General features: G+C 39.7%; 1 protein-coding gene across 7 annotated transcripts in view; it reads left to right on the plus strand.

The window, feature by feature from the left end:
• The window catches only part of pde1cb (phosphodiesterase 1C, calmodulin-dependent b), a 91,304-nt gene extending 76,669 nt beyond the window's left edge, over nt 1-14,635 (plus strand). For 6 of the 7 annotated variants that reach the window (XM_056391105.1, XM_056391101.1, XM_056391099.1 and 3 more), the window contains 8 exons: nt 292-393; nt 3,264-3,384; nt 5,352-5,433; nt 5,970-6,090; nt 8,489-8,664; nt 10,041-10,274; nt 10,728-10,790; nt 11,099-14,635. In XM_056391105.1, coding sequence (XP_056247080.1) covers nt 292-393; nt 3,264-3,384; nt 5,352-5,433; nt 5,970-6,090; nt 8,489-8,664; nt 10,041-10,274; nt 10,728-10,790; nt 11,099-11,118 — 919 coding nt within the window. In that variant the 3' untranslated portion in view covers nt 11,119-14,635. The remainder of the gene's footprint in view (nt 1-291; nt 394-3,263; nt 3,385-5,351; nt 5,434-5,969; nt 6,091-8,488; nt 8,665-10,040; nt 10,275-10,727; nt 10,791-11,098) is intronic. The other variant, XM_056391100.1, reaches the window with a different exon arrangement.
• Nucleotides 14,636-15,072: the final 437 nt, after the last annotated feature.

Here is a 15,072-nt window from a genome sequence, read left to right on the forward strand (position 1 = left end):
GAAAAGTTGGATTACCGTCAAGGTCCAACAACTTTGTACTAAATGGAACTGCTGTGTGTGATAATACATCAGAGGAGACAGTTGCAATGCGATTTCTCATGGCATAAGCTGGGACTTGTCAAAGCAGATATTATAAATAGCTCTCAAAAACTGTGTTGGCTGCCTTCATTTACTTTAGCCACTTCCGAAAAGAGTCGGCTTTTATTACCTGCCGGTTTGACAGTCCATGATACAGCACATGGCTCACGTTTTCCCCCTTTTCCTTCTTTTCTCTCCTTTGTTTCCATCCAGAGAGCTGCGGGCTCTGGTGGTGGAGATGGTGCTGGCCACAGATATGTCCTGCCATTTCCAGCAGGTTAAGGCCATGAAGAACTTCCTCCAACAACCTGAGGGGTCAGTTGCCTTTTCCCTCGCCACTGTTTACACTCCCTGCCCTCACCCCAGCAATTAAATCTCCATTAACCCTGCAATCTGCTGCTGTTAACTAACCACCCACTGTTTACAACCCAATTAACCCTGCCCTGAAGGGTGTTGTCATAAAGAAGCGCAACAAATAATCATGTTCTGCATTGAAACAAACAAGGGGAGGATTTCTGCTTCTTGAATGTTGTTTACGCAGCATAAAACACAGTAATGGAATGAGAATTTTGTTGCCAAATTTCATGTATTTTGCAGTACAGGTATACAGTGGGCTGTTATTACAGGCCGTCTCACATACAAACACAGTTATGGCGCAGACACACCAGATTTGGCAGGGGGAACTTTATTTGCAGACTGCGATGAAAACCAGCGCCAGAAATATTGCTGGCAGGTTTTTTTTTTTAGCATACTGTTGTTCTGCCGCAGCAGAAAACACAAGCCTTCCACAAACAGGGTAATGTTGCCTTTACCAGCACACCTCTTCTGCCGCTTTTACCTTTTTAACATGCATACAGAAAGGAGCACCCTGAAACTGCATATATAAATATTTCCTCACCTTTCCTCTGAGTATTTGCAAATCTATTATATTTTACTGAGAAAATCAGAAATCTGGTCAAGCGCAGGCAATATGAGGGGAATCAAAAGTGAAGACGAAGTTGCCACGCACCAAAGAACTGAGCTGCGGACCAACCTAAAGCTTTTTGATATTTATTGAAACATTATTCCAAGAAGAAGAGGGAGCTACGCTTCTCGAAAGGCTTGATAGAGCTCACTCACAAGTAGTTGATCACGAGACAAATAATTGGCCCCTATTTTGATATTAAGACATTTAGTGCAAAAACAAATAGATGTTTTCAGCTTCTTAAATATTTTCTGCTTTTCTGTTTTACATCCCATCAAACTGGACTGTTGTTGTTTTCGACTGTTGGTCGGACAACTGAAAAACATTTTGAGGCATTTTATAGACTAAATGATTAATTGAGAAAAATACATTAAGCATTAATGAAGCTGCTGGCTGCTCAACAGTCCACAAATGGTGAGTTGGTAATGACTTAGAGGTCCACTGTTTGATAGGTACACATAAGCACACGGCAATACATACACACACACACACACACACACGCACGCACGCACGTACACGGACACATGAATGAGGGATTGCAGTCTGCTGGAAGCTCTAATGCTGAATAGACTCTAATGTGAAGTAATTCAAACTGGTCTGCTCCAGGGCTGCTGCTTAGAGTGCACTTTAAGATCCAATCTGCCACAAATGGAAAAGGAGGAAATGTGAGCTTCTCACCTCTGTTTAACCTTGCGTTTAACGTGCATGTGTTTGTGTGTTTGCATTCGTGTGCCTGTTTTCCATTTCGGCCTGTGACTGCTCATTCATGCGTCAGTCCATTAAACAGGATATTTTGATATGGTTATCAGGTGATAGCTCAGACACCACTGATGTCTGGTGAGGGGAGGTGAAGCGTCTTCACACTGTGTTCCGCTGCAGAAAACTGATTAGCCTCATGGAGGCAGGATGATGGAAGAATAAACCCCCCCCCACGCCCCCTCTCCTCCCCTCCCCTCCCCATATTGTGTCGTGTAGAGCTGCATTGATTAGTCGATTAATCAAGTAGTCAATCATGAGAAAAGTAATTGGCTAATTGGCTATTTTGATATTAAGTCTTTTTTTTTTAAGGGAAAAGTGCCAAACAAATCGCTGTTTCCAGCCTCTTAAATATTTTATGCTTTTCTGTTTTATTTATACTTTCTGTTTTCCTGAATATATTTCTTTGCTTGTATGCATATTCTAGTGGATGTCTATATTCCACATCTTTGTAATGAGCGCTGGTGGACAAATATATTTCGCAGGGTGTCTCCGGTGAATCCGTGCCATTGCAACATTTATGTAGAAATAATCCTAGAACTTCAAAATCCTCCTCTCAATGCTCTTGAGAGTGAAATAGAACAACTTATTTTGTTTTAAAATGAATTGCTCAGAGTCTGAGCAGCAAAAAACGTGTAACTGCTCAAAAACACGCAGTCTGGACTGTATCAAAGAAACGTTTTTTCATGTTTTATTCTCCTCCTCTTACACCGTCACTTTTTGTGGACAGATTGCTGTAGACACAACCAATCTGTTTTTTCTTTGTGTGATTGATCGTACTGTCTTCCGTTGCACTCACTCCCTTGAGAATTTGCTTGTGTCTTTCTTTCAACCGGTATTTTCCAATAACCTTGTTGCAGATTTGTTTTCATGATGTAGCTTTTGCCAGGACATTGACTAACCAGACATTGATGAATAGACCAGAGACCGGTCTTGCCTTTAACTTCAAAATCAGTCACACCTTCATTAAACACAAGTGACCTTATATTCAAAAGAATCGGCTGCTCCAGTGGTGATTGACGTGAATGCAGGTTCTAACCCTTTTGAGCTCAACAGAAGCAAGAAGCTGAATCGGCAAAAATAAAACCACGAGCAGCAACACGCAGATGTAAGACTTGACAAAAACCAAGCAAAGTCACTTGGTTACAGTGTATGTAAGTTGTATGTATCAAAACCTGTCCACCATTTGTCCCCCCTTCACTAGATGTGAATGAAACTGGGTGTGTATGTTGAGGAGGTAGCGTAGGATGTCTCCAGTGACTTTAGTCAGCAAGGAATCTTGAATTATGAGCAAACGTGTGATACTTCACGCCGGGGAAATCTGGCAGAAAAATAATGCTAAACCTGAGCAAATGCAGCAGAAGTATAACGTACAGAATCCCTTAGAAAAACAACAGAACAAATGAGTAATACTCTCTGGTGGACTTCAGTTTTTGTAAAATTGTACATCTACTCTCTTCTGTAGCATTGACAAGCCCAAAGCTCTGTCCCTGCTGCTGCACACAGCAGACATCAGCCACCCGGCCAAAAGCTGGGACCTCCACCATCGCTGGACCACCTCCTTACTGGAGGAGTTCTTCAGACAGGTGAGTGGGTGCACCTGGCAGGTCGCAGAGAAGGGCGTGGGTGACTGGTCCGGTGTATGCGTCAGTGGTTTGAGGATGTGAGGATGTAGAGTCAATATGACAGGGTTTATATCTGGCCACATACACAGAACCGTAATGTACACTTGAGTGACAGTTAATCAGTTACACGTATTTATAATTAACACAGCGACCCTGCAGTGAATCTAATATTTCGTCCAAGCCCATTATATCTATGGAGGAATAATTATTTTTACTTGGGGGATGATCATGTGCTAAGTTTTGGGACTACAGTTCCCATGAGTTGGGTTGCTGTTAATGTACTCATGGACCCTTATAAACACCTATCACTGGATTTCTCTCTGAAGAAAACTATCAAACGTGACGATTCTCAGGCAAATTCTGAAGTTATAAGAAGTGTCTTTTCCTGTGATTACTCAGCAAGATTTAGTCCCAATGGACATCACAGATAATGATTTCCTCAGAACAAGTCAGCCACATTAAATCTTAAAATACGTGTGTTGTAGCTGTATGCTCTGATTTGAGTTACTGTCCAAGAAGGAGTGTGATTATTGCAGCCACTGGGCATCAGTAGTTTAATTGCCTCCATGTGTTTGAAAACCTCTGGTATGATGAAATACATTTTTAATACAGCCTTCAAAAATTTGCCATGAGGTAGAAAGGTGAGCTCTGAAAAACACCAGACAGATGAAAACAAAAAACCAACGACAGCACCAATCCGTTCAAGTGTCCTGGTACACCATGCCATTAAGCCAGTATGTCTTTAAGCACGCCAGTGGAGTGAAACACCCAAATAAAACACAGACGTCATTAATGTTGTTGACAAAACAATCTCAGGACAAGGTCCATTAAGTAGCTGTGAGATGTTCAGTTTTATTTATTTATTTATTTATTTATTTCGGAACCCTTTTCGATACTGGCTTGAAAAGTTGAGATTGAAAGTTCATTCGCCTTTAGGTTAAACCTGTGCTTTTCCTGCTATTTGAAAATATACCTGCACTGTTGGACCAGGTGGGGGAGTCGCACAGGAACAGTTTTCCTAGGATTTCTTGGGATTGTCAAAAGATGAAACACTAGATCTGAAGCAGCATTGATTTATTTATCATATTATCAACATTGCTTTTAGCCGCTCCTTTGGTGCGGGCGTTAGAGATCGGACTGTTTGCAAGATAAATGTCGGTACAGTCGAAAAGTTTTCTTCCAATTCAGCCCCACGTTAGTCAGGTTTCTTTCACACGGTTGCAGACTCACACCAAGGATAAAATAAGGAAGACATTATTGAATGATTGTTTTTATATGGCACTTTGGCACAAACCTGCCCTCCAAAGCAGTTACAGTACATCAGTAAGATATGCAGTCATGTCCATGAGTATAATTATATAATCTTTTGTCATTTTCAAAAATGATGCCATGAAAAGCACCATGGAAAAATAAAATGTACAACATTATCTCTTTGATAAAACAATGCATTTGGCTATAAATAATAGATTGTGTATTAGTAAATGTGAGCAAGAAGGACAGACGTTCATCTGGTGCCACATTGCTTTCATCTCTTCCATTATTAATCCACATTGTCTTCATTATCAGTGCTATTGTTGTTGTGGCTGCTTTCACGAGGCCTTTGTCTCCCAGGATGTGAATTGCCGATAAATAGCTTCTCCTCCCGTCTCCACATTTCATCTGTTTGTGACAAACCAGAAGAGAAAATGAAACACGTTTGTGGCCCAAAAGCACTTGAGGCGGGAGCCAGACAAATCGAAAGCCTGTTGATAGAAGTGTGAGCATATGGTGTATGGTGGTGGTGTGCATATGTGTACAGTGTAAGTGTCCGTTTATGAGCGAGTGCATGCAGAGTGAGCTGTGTGTGCACGCCTGGAGGGTGGGGAACATTTTTTCTAGGAACCAAAGACTGAGAATGATTTTGACTGAGAAAGCTGCTGTATTTCCAGGGGGACAAAGAAGCAGAGCTCGGGCTGCCGTTCTCTCCGCTCTGCGACCGAAAGTCTACAATGGTGGCCCAGTCCCAGATCGGTGAGTGGCTACTCCACCATCACATGCACACAAAACCTGCACATGATGGCTGTAGAAGTACACAGGTTCTGTTTCAGCACGAGTTAATTTGAGAAAACTAACATTTCCTTTAGAACACCAAAGGGCGTACCATACCCTGTATTTACATACATTTATATTAGTAAAGCAAATTAATTATGAAGAAATTGGTTGCTGTGCTTTCCATAGTAACGATGGTATTAAAAATATATATAACATTCCCGATAGAGTTGATACTGTATGATGAATAATATTGGATTTCTTCAGTTTCAATGTGGGAAGAGGCGAGTGAGTGTTGTTTTAAGACTTAAAAATGTCAACCCATCAATTAACAGCTGTGAGTGCACAATAATACAGTTCACAGTCTAAAGAGAGATTTTGAAAAGTAATAGGAAAAAGAGTAGAAGGACACGCCTCATGCATGACATGCATTAAAGTCTTCAAATCACTTAAATAAAGAGTATGAATATGCATATAATGACATTATGTTCTGAATTTGCCAATATCTTTGTCCCCAGGGTTCATAGACTTCATCGTGGTGCCCACCTTCACTGTGCTGACGGACATGATGGAGCGCATCGTCACGCCGCTCATCGACGAGGCTTCGCATTCAGGTTTCGCTGGCTTTCGCCGCTCAAGGTGAGCTGCAGCACTTCCTCTCTACGCTGACAGATGTTTTAGCGGTGAAAAGTTTGGATTCTCAGCAGCAAAACTGAGCAGATGGAAGTGAGTGACATTATGGAAATCAGAGTAAGTTTTAATCAACCAGTCTGGTTAATCAGGGATGGAACTGTACTGTTTTCTACCCTTCACCACTCTGAGTAACTACACGCTCGATGACGTGATTAAAGCTCAACAGCTCCTCTGCAATAACAGCATATCTAATGAAAGTATTGAGAACAGCAGATGAGTCTCCCATGAGTAATCCATTTCTGTGCGTGGAAATGTCTCCACCTTTCATCAGGGAGAGCCACACACCTTGAAATTGACATTTTAGATATGCAAGTCAAGTTCGCCTCGCCTTCCCTGATCAAGAATGGGCCTCAGTGCTGGATTGGCATACACAATAGCCTCTAGAGAAACAAAAGGAAGTGATTTTGTCTCCACTGGCATAATTAATTGGCTCAATACTTTTCCTGCAGCCATGTACTAAATAAAGTCTGTGCAAAGCTTTGAAAGCACCCACACAAAGTACTCTTCCATTACTAATATTTGAACCATTCAGACAGAGATAATTCAAAAACTTTGTGTCTGTCAATTGTTTAAACTTTTATTTTCTCGTAAAGTGAGATGAATAGAAAATAAAGCAGTATTCAGGGAGTCTGGCTCTGCATCATCCGTTGCACCTGCACATCAATACCAGCCTCCCCGTTCTCCTCAACAGCAGTCATTAGCATCACTCAGTGGGCCTCCAGTCGAAGTTAACCGAGTGGAAATCTCAGATACTGTTGCCACTTATGCAGTCTCCTTGTCTACGTACACACCTGGGTGCTTATGGATTTCGTTGGACTGTTTCTTCACGGCATTTATAGCTACTTTCAGTCATCTGGAAGTGTGTGTGTGTATGTGTGTGCTCTCTCTGTCTGCCTCTGTTTATCCACCTCTCTTTCCTTTTTCTCCTTTCAAAGTGCCTCTAAATCTGAAAGCTCATGTTTTATTTTATCCAAGCTGCTGGCGTGACTCTCTGAGTGGAACAGTTTTCCGCTTTTTGAAATATCTCAGAAACTATTGGATGGATTGAAATGAAATTTTGTATAGACATTCATAGCATTCAGACACTGTCCCCTTTGGCGATCTCCTGAATTTCCCTTTTTAGCACCACAAGAGGCTGATATTTGAGGTTCTGAGTGAAATTTCTTGAGAACTATTGGCTGGATTGCCAAGACATTTAGTGCAGACATTCACATATTCCCCCACATGATGAATTGGAATAATGTTGGAATAAAGTTGGGGCGACTCACAAGAGACACATGTCAAAACTGGCACGAGAGGCCAAGATATTCTGACTTTTAGTCGGTTCAAGCTCAAAAACCCATATTTCTCATAACACAATTTGATAGCATCTTTTAAACTCCACACGTCTTGTTTGAAGATTTTTTTTTTCAGTCAAAAATATAAAAAATATTATATAACCAGCCCAAACAGAGATAACCATTATAATTATTTTAAACTTTGGAAATCTCCCTCCAAATCTTTGGGGGATTTATTGAGTGTAAACAGGAAGTTTTTGTTTTGGCAAATTGGCATCATTAAAAGTATGCTGAATTAGTTATAATCACTTCCTGTGCAATGCACCCATGGATATAGAGACAGGCATTACTGGATTACTTTGATAGAAAAGAAAAACTTAAAAACAGGATTGTTCTCAGGCAGGTTCTGGATCTCTGAGAAACGTCTTTTTTCCATCATTTCTAAGCGGATTCATGGACATTTATTTACCATGGACATGGGAGATAACGATATCCTTGGGAAAAAAAAGTCACATTGCCTGTGTGTACAGATTTGACTGAGTTGTGACTCCAAGAAGGAGTGTGATTTTTGATGCAAATTGTGGCAATCAGGCGCTAATGGTTTTAAAGCACCTTAATTGCCTCGGATATCCTCGGAGAGTTAAAGTCACACTGAATCTAATTATGTCTCAGTGTTGAAAACCCCCAAACAACAAAAGACATTATTCCTATTTCCACCGGCTGAGTAGTAGTCACTGTGACAAGTAAACTGAACGTCACATGTTCATCTAGCGCCATCATCAGGTCAAAAATATCATTTGTCCATAACTTTGGTTTGTTGCCAAAAACCTGCAAAACTAATGACATTAATCAACATCATCATACTAACTGGTGAACATGGTAAACATTACTTGCTAAACAGCAGCATGTTACTACTGTCTTGAGCGTGTTAGCATGCTGACCTTAGCATTTAGCTCAAAGCTTCACTGTGCTTAAGTACAGCCAGCCTCACAGAGCTGCTAGCATGCCTGAATGTACACTTGTTTAAGTCTCACCTCCTTTCTCCTCTGTCATTTTGGTCCGTCCAGTCTGAACAGTATTAGCTCAGATGAAGCCAAACGGCACAGTGTGAAGAGCATCGGCTCCGACAGCAGCTCATCAGGCCAAAGCTCCTTGCTGACGGTGGACATGAAGAACTTCAAGGCGTTGTGGAATGAAGAGGTTTATCAGAACAGAGAGCGGTGGAAAGCCCAGGCCGCTAAAGGTACTGTTCACACATACATACAAAGTGATAACCTGGTAAAATGGTGGTGATTTGGGGATTCTGGAAACATCAAAGCGATGGTAAAACTGATCTTTCTGAGCAGATCACGAGCTCCAGCCGAATGTAGAAAATTGGCTCATAGAGCAGCAATGCTCTTAACATCTGCAATGCTCTTAGCTCACCCGGAGAGGGATTTGGATTGCCCCGTATTAGTGTGAGATTTTGTGGGATACACAGTGGATTTCCACCAGCGGAGAAAATAAGAAGATAATAAATGTGTTGTCATGACATGTTATGTTATTTAATATTTATTTATTTGATCTATGTTTTGATATATATCAATTTGATCAAGTTGTCTACACGCCCATTGCAAGTGGTTTAAAGGTTGTAACTTCTGGCTTTATTCATTTTTGATAAATCATTAACTAATGCCATATATGTTACTTATAATCCATTAATATGAACAGTGTTTCGGTTGCCAGACTGTGTAAAATCCCTGTGGTTGGTATTTATCCTCTTCCTGTGTGACACTTGTTTTATCTTTTCACATAGCGCTTCATTCTTCAATAATACTTGGTGTTTGTGGCTTATTGTAAGAAGCATTTATTGATTAATTATTGACATTTCTAACTGCAGACTTGGTGGCCTACACATGAGAAATAAATGTGCATTTATTAGTTTATTACCAATATTTATTACCAAAAAGAAAGTATAAACACCAGACAAATGGGTTTCGTCACAACATAACAACACAGATGTTTTGCCCAAGTCTTGTTAACAGTCTATAACGTGTGCTTTCTTAGAACATGGGACCAGTAAAGTGGCTATAATCAATATTTTGCAGCTATAATCAATATATTAATATTAAAGTTAATATGTAAAATGAACATATGTATGAGAAAATGTTGCCTGTAGTGATGAACCCACAGAGAATCAAAACCCACTATAGGCCTCCTGCTCAGTAGCAGAGACTAGCTGCTGAATATAGTGGAGCATTTTGCAACTAAAGAGACAGATATTTCCTTCAGGAGTTAAAAGAGCTAAAAGACAGTAAATATTTAAGTTTGATTCATTGGTGGGACAGTAACACAAGTCCAAATGATTGCTAATGTTGCTCTGTAACTGCTGTATGTGTAAAAAGGCAGCTTTTTTGGTAAGATGTTAGCTTTGTCAAGAACAACACTGATAACATGTCAGTGTTGTGTTAACAACGAGTCTCTGCTGCCCCCAAGTTGCTAACAGCTCACTTAATACAGGTTCAATTTAGCACAAGTAGTTATGAATTAATGTACATGAACACACACACACACACACACACACACACACACACACACACACACATGTTAACCTGCCCCTCACACTCCATGTGACCTCAGAGGCGGAGGAGAGAGCTAAAAGGGAAGCAGAGGAGCGAGCTCAGCAGGAAGAGGCTATGGATCCACAGGAGGTCCACACGGAATCAGATCACTCTGAACCAAAGGAGGACAAATTGGAGGGGGAGGCGCCCGAGTCAGCAGAGGTCAGCAGACCACCAGATGGTAACACAGGGGAAACAGAACAGGGAGCACAGCCTGGGAGCACCACACACAAGAGTCCTCCCCTGCATAACGGTACATCCCTTAAACTGTGTCGTCCCATAGCATGGCTTGTTTTTAACGGACATGACATAAATCTACTTCTATTCATGTGCTATACATACATGCAAATAACTAACTGATCATTGTAACCATGGTGACTGTAGTCCACATTTCTATCATGCTCAAACTTTTTCACATATTTTTCAATATTATCCTCGATACTTTGTGCATCATTTTATTTTCAAAAAATTCATCCTTGATATATTTATATGGGATCTCACTAGAATTTCACTAACTTTCTTTGTGTCATGACCCAGTGGTTGGTTAGAGGGGGTTTAAGATGTTATTAAAAACTTAATCACTAACTAAAAAGAGAGAGGATGATTTCAGGGTTTTCCATTCCTGCTTGGATAGAGGGCATGTTTGCTACCATGAACTCTACCTGCATCAGTCTGAAAAAATAACGCAACTGTTTGGACTGTTCAGGAGAGTTGTCTGAAGGGGCTGAATCTCCAGAGGGTGAAGAAAAGACGAACAAAAGTGTCGATGGTGAGTTTTATTTCTGCAGCCCATGACTGTTGACAAAAAATAAGCTGAAGTATCTGTTTCATGACTATGAAATGAAGTGTAAACTAATGTTTCAGTCTACTGTTCCAGAAATACTACTCTGCCTCAGGAGGAATATCCTGTATTTGTACTTCAGTGGAGATTTTTAATTACATTGCATTTTGTTAAGTCGGAGACAACTTCCTAATCACAAGAAAATAAACAAGCAGAAAAATCATAATTTCCCCATGTAAGCAGTTTGTTTATGTCTGTTTAATTTTGCCTAAATATTCCTTTTTTATTTCCCAAAGCAGAGGTAGCGATGGAATAAGCGAGCCACACTGTTGCATCTTTGCTGCGCTGCCGTCGACCTGAAACCTGCTTTTAACACTCAACTGGAGGACTCACACAGACTCACGTCACAGGGAAGGCCGTTAGTTGGACTGTGTCGCCCTCTACAGGACACCAAGAAACTCACACCTTCACTTCCATTTTTGTCCTTATGATCAACTTGTTTTTTACTTTTACCATATTAATACTCCCACACTCTTGTATGCAGAGTTTGTGGCTCTACCCATGTGCATTATTCCTCCCTCACTGCTTATTGATAAAGACAATACAGAAGATTTAATGACCTTAAGATGACATCGACGATGGTGGGGTTGAGAGGACCCTTTGAGAGACTGACACTGAAAATGTTGCTTTAATTTTTTTTTGTTTTTAGTTTGCCAATCTTTTACTTAACGCAACCACAGACATGTAGCCACCGTACAAGTCCCACTTTTTACATCTGCATTATTTTTTTCTGTCAGGACTCGTTTGTTAGATTTTAGCATCACAAAGTAAAGTCTGGTTTAAAGTTGAATTAGAAACATAAGGTTTGCTACAGTAATCCTTACAAATTAAGACAAAAGTGCTTTTTTGTGGGAAATGCAGAATAAATGCACATGAAGAGGAACTTTTACAACTGCTACACCGTATGTATGTGAGCATGTGTACAGTACACTAGGAATTCATTCACAGGTCTACAACGCCACTATTTTACTAGCAAGCACTCCTTAAACAAACCCACTCTGTGTTGGAAAATTGTGCTTTAGGAGTTCCTGATGGGCGTCTCATAAAAACCTTTTTCTTTTTTTTTTCTTTGTTACCAGGAGTTGTGACTCATTTTTCCCCCTTACACACATTTACTTTCTCAGTGCTTTCCTCAGACATTGTACAAGTCTGATGCGTTTGTGTTCCTTGTTTTTTGTGTGTCTTTATCCTCTCCACTGTATATATTGAAATTTGTACATGTATGAATCTGAGGAGGAGTAGAAATCCCAGATTCCACAATCCAAAAATGGATGTTTTTTGGATATAATGTAAGATATTATGGTGGAAAATGTCCAAAAAATTAGAATGCAACCTTTGCATTTCAGACATATCACACACATACAAATGCATTCAAGTTTTTGTAATACATAAACTCTTTTTGTTTACCTTTTTTTTTTGTAACATTTGTTTTACATTTGTCCTATATCAATCATGCACTAGATGCGTCTTATATCCACACTGTATGTCATTTCTTCATCAAAAGACTTCTTCTCGATGCCTTCTTATGTGTATTGAAGCTGTAGCAAAAAAAACAAAAAACAAAACAAAAAAAAAAACAACACTGTCGCTCCATTAGAGAGAAATCTTACATATGTACGTTATATTTATTTTGCAGGACAGTTATGTTACAGCAGCTTCACCTTCTCGGTTGTTGGTGTAATGTTTAATCGACGTGTTTACAGCGTGCTTGTGCACCTATTAGCCAGCTGAATCCATCATGCTTTTGTGATGCATCCGAGGCTGTGAGTCCAAACTGTATCTGCTTCCTGGTTGTTTGCCAGGTTTTTCAAGGCTTCTAATGTTGTGTATAGAAGATGCAAATATTGCTTACTGTGCATATGTAACATATTGAACCCCTGCAACGCTGGTTCAGCTTTTCCTATGTACTTAATATGTGTCAGTGGAAGAGAGGAAAACAAGCATTTTGGCAGTATTTACATAATGATAGGTATGTTTTCCCTAAAATTGTGCACTTTTACTTTGTTGAAATTCCCTCATTTTATTTTAAAGTATACAGTACATGTGCAACTTTATATAAAACTATAGGAACTATGACTTCTTTTTTAGCCTCTTTGTTTTAATACACACTCCCCATTTTTATATTATAACAGGACACTAGTATCGTGCTGGGACATAGCAGTTTGTCATGCAATGCTACTTTCTACCTAAAAAATACAGTCAGTGGTTAGCAAGCCAGCTGGCTGAATGTGTGCCTATATATATGTACTTTCCATGTCACACCTTTCACCTGTAGGAAAAAACTATTTTGTGATGTCATTTGAATCTGTGCTGATCCAGGTACAGTCAAACAAACCAGTTCATATCTTCCTTCAATATTACATACTAAAGGAGTCTTGTGTAAAGACTTTTATTTTAGACACTGTTGGAAAATCTGTTTGTACAGTCAGCAGTTTGATGTTGCAGAAGTATAGTATTTATAATGGTATATTTTATGGTCTATTTTGCTCTTTTTCATTTAGAAAAAAAAATCTATTTTTTAGCTGTTTATGTGCTGTATAGTGTATGTTTTTTTGTTTCACTGTACTGTTTGCTCCTGTTTTGAATCAGAGGATGGATTGTCATCTTCAACATGTAACTGTTTTTTCTTTTTTAATTTTGTCTCTCCTGTGTATATCTGTCTGATATGTTTTACTCCACCAGCTCTGAAGTCAGAAAATTTCAAGTGGCTCAAAACTCTTCACTGTAAAATTTAAAGTGTAACAATCACAGCAAATTACATTTATGAGTAGAACAAAAACAAAAGTTATTGCATCCTCAAAATAGCCTGCCTGACACTTGGTAAAGCAGAATATATTTTCTGTACCAAGGAATCAACACATGTACAGTCTTGTAGTTTGCTCTCTCTTTCACTTGCTACTGTGATAGCCTACTGTATGAATATTTAACAGGAATTTATACCGACCATAATCAGAAACATAGCTGTATTTATGACATGTAAAGACTTCTAAACGTGGTGTTTTGTAACAGTTACTATGGAACAGATTATTTGTTGTTTGTTTAATGCTTTGTTTCCTTGTTTAGTCTGATAATCACTCTGTAATGACTGATCTCAAACTGCTCTAGTCACTGAGGTTAGATGGATGTAAAGTGTGTGTGTGTGTGTGTGTGTGTGTGTGTGTGTGTGTGTGTGTGTGAGTGTGTGTGAGATAGAGAGAGAGAGGGTGTGTGTGTGTGTGTGTGTGTGAAACTGCTGATAAATACTCAGTGTGCATTTCTGATCTCCTCACTGTGACCTGCTCTGTTGATGAGCGTGTGTGTGTCTGTGTGTGTGTGTGTGTGTGTGTCTGTGTGTGTGTCTGTGTCTGTGTCTGTGTGTGTGTGTATGAGAGAGAGAGAGAGAGAGGTAAACAAAAAGAGATGGACTGTATAAAGCTGGGTAGACAGTTCTCACCACCAACAAAATTTTACAATTGCATTTCAAATAAGCAGTTTTTTTTTCCACTTTAAACGTCCAGTTCTCACATTTTATTAAATTACAAATTGTTCCACAGGGTGGATCAAACAATTCCACAAAAAGGTGGATAAATTAGTTAACAGAAGTTAACCACCTTAGGTTTACCCTCTGCTACATCCTTGGTTAGACAGAATGACTAAGAGTGAATGCGCGTGTGCGTATGCATGTATGTGCATGCATGTGTGTGTCACTGTCCCATGCCGGCCAGGCGGCCGTGTGTGCCACCATGCTCTGTGACTGCACAGTCGTATCAATAAATCTGGACTCAAAGGGCTCAGATCATGTCTGCCTGTCCTCATTTCTACAACACCACAGCTCAATGTGTCATGTTACAGGGGCACTCCACCAATTTTACACATCAATATCCATTTATTCTTTGTAAGGAGAACTACTCAGCGTGTGACAGCAGTTGAATAATGTCTTCTGTGTCTTTGGAGGAGCTTTATCAATAACCAGATTTATCTGATCTTGACCTTTGAAGACTACATATTTGTAATTGAATACCCTACATAGGCTGGGAGGGTCAGACAAAAACATGTAAGATAGCTACAAACATTATTTGCATTATTGATCAATGTGTTCATCATAATTCTTTTGATTCATTTGTTAACTTTCTAATTAATAAAATGTCAGAAAATACAAAGGGACATCACAGTTTCCAAAGGTGATATCGGCCTAATTTCTTACTTTGTCCTACCACCAACAGCCTAATCA

This window comes from Seriola aureovittata, chromosome 12 (assembly GCF_021018895.1).
Source record: "Seriola aureovittata isolate HTS-2021-v1 ecotype China chromosome 12, ASM2101889v1, whole genome shotgun sequence".
NCBI classification, from domain to species: Eukaryota; Metazoa; Chordata; class Actinopteri; order Carangiformes; family Carangidae; genus Seriola; species Seriola aureovittata.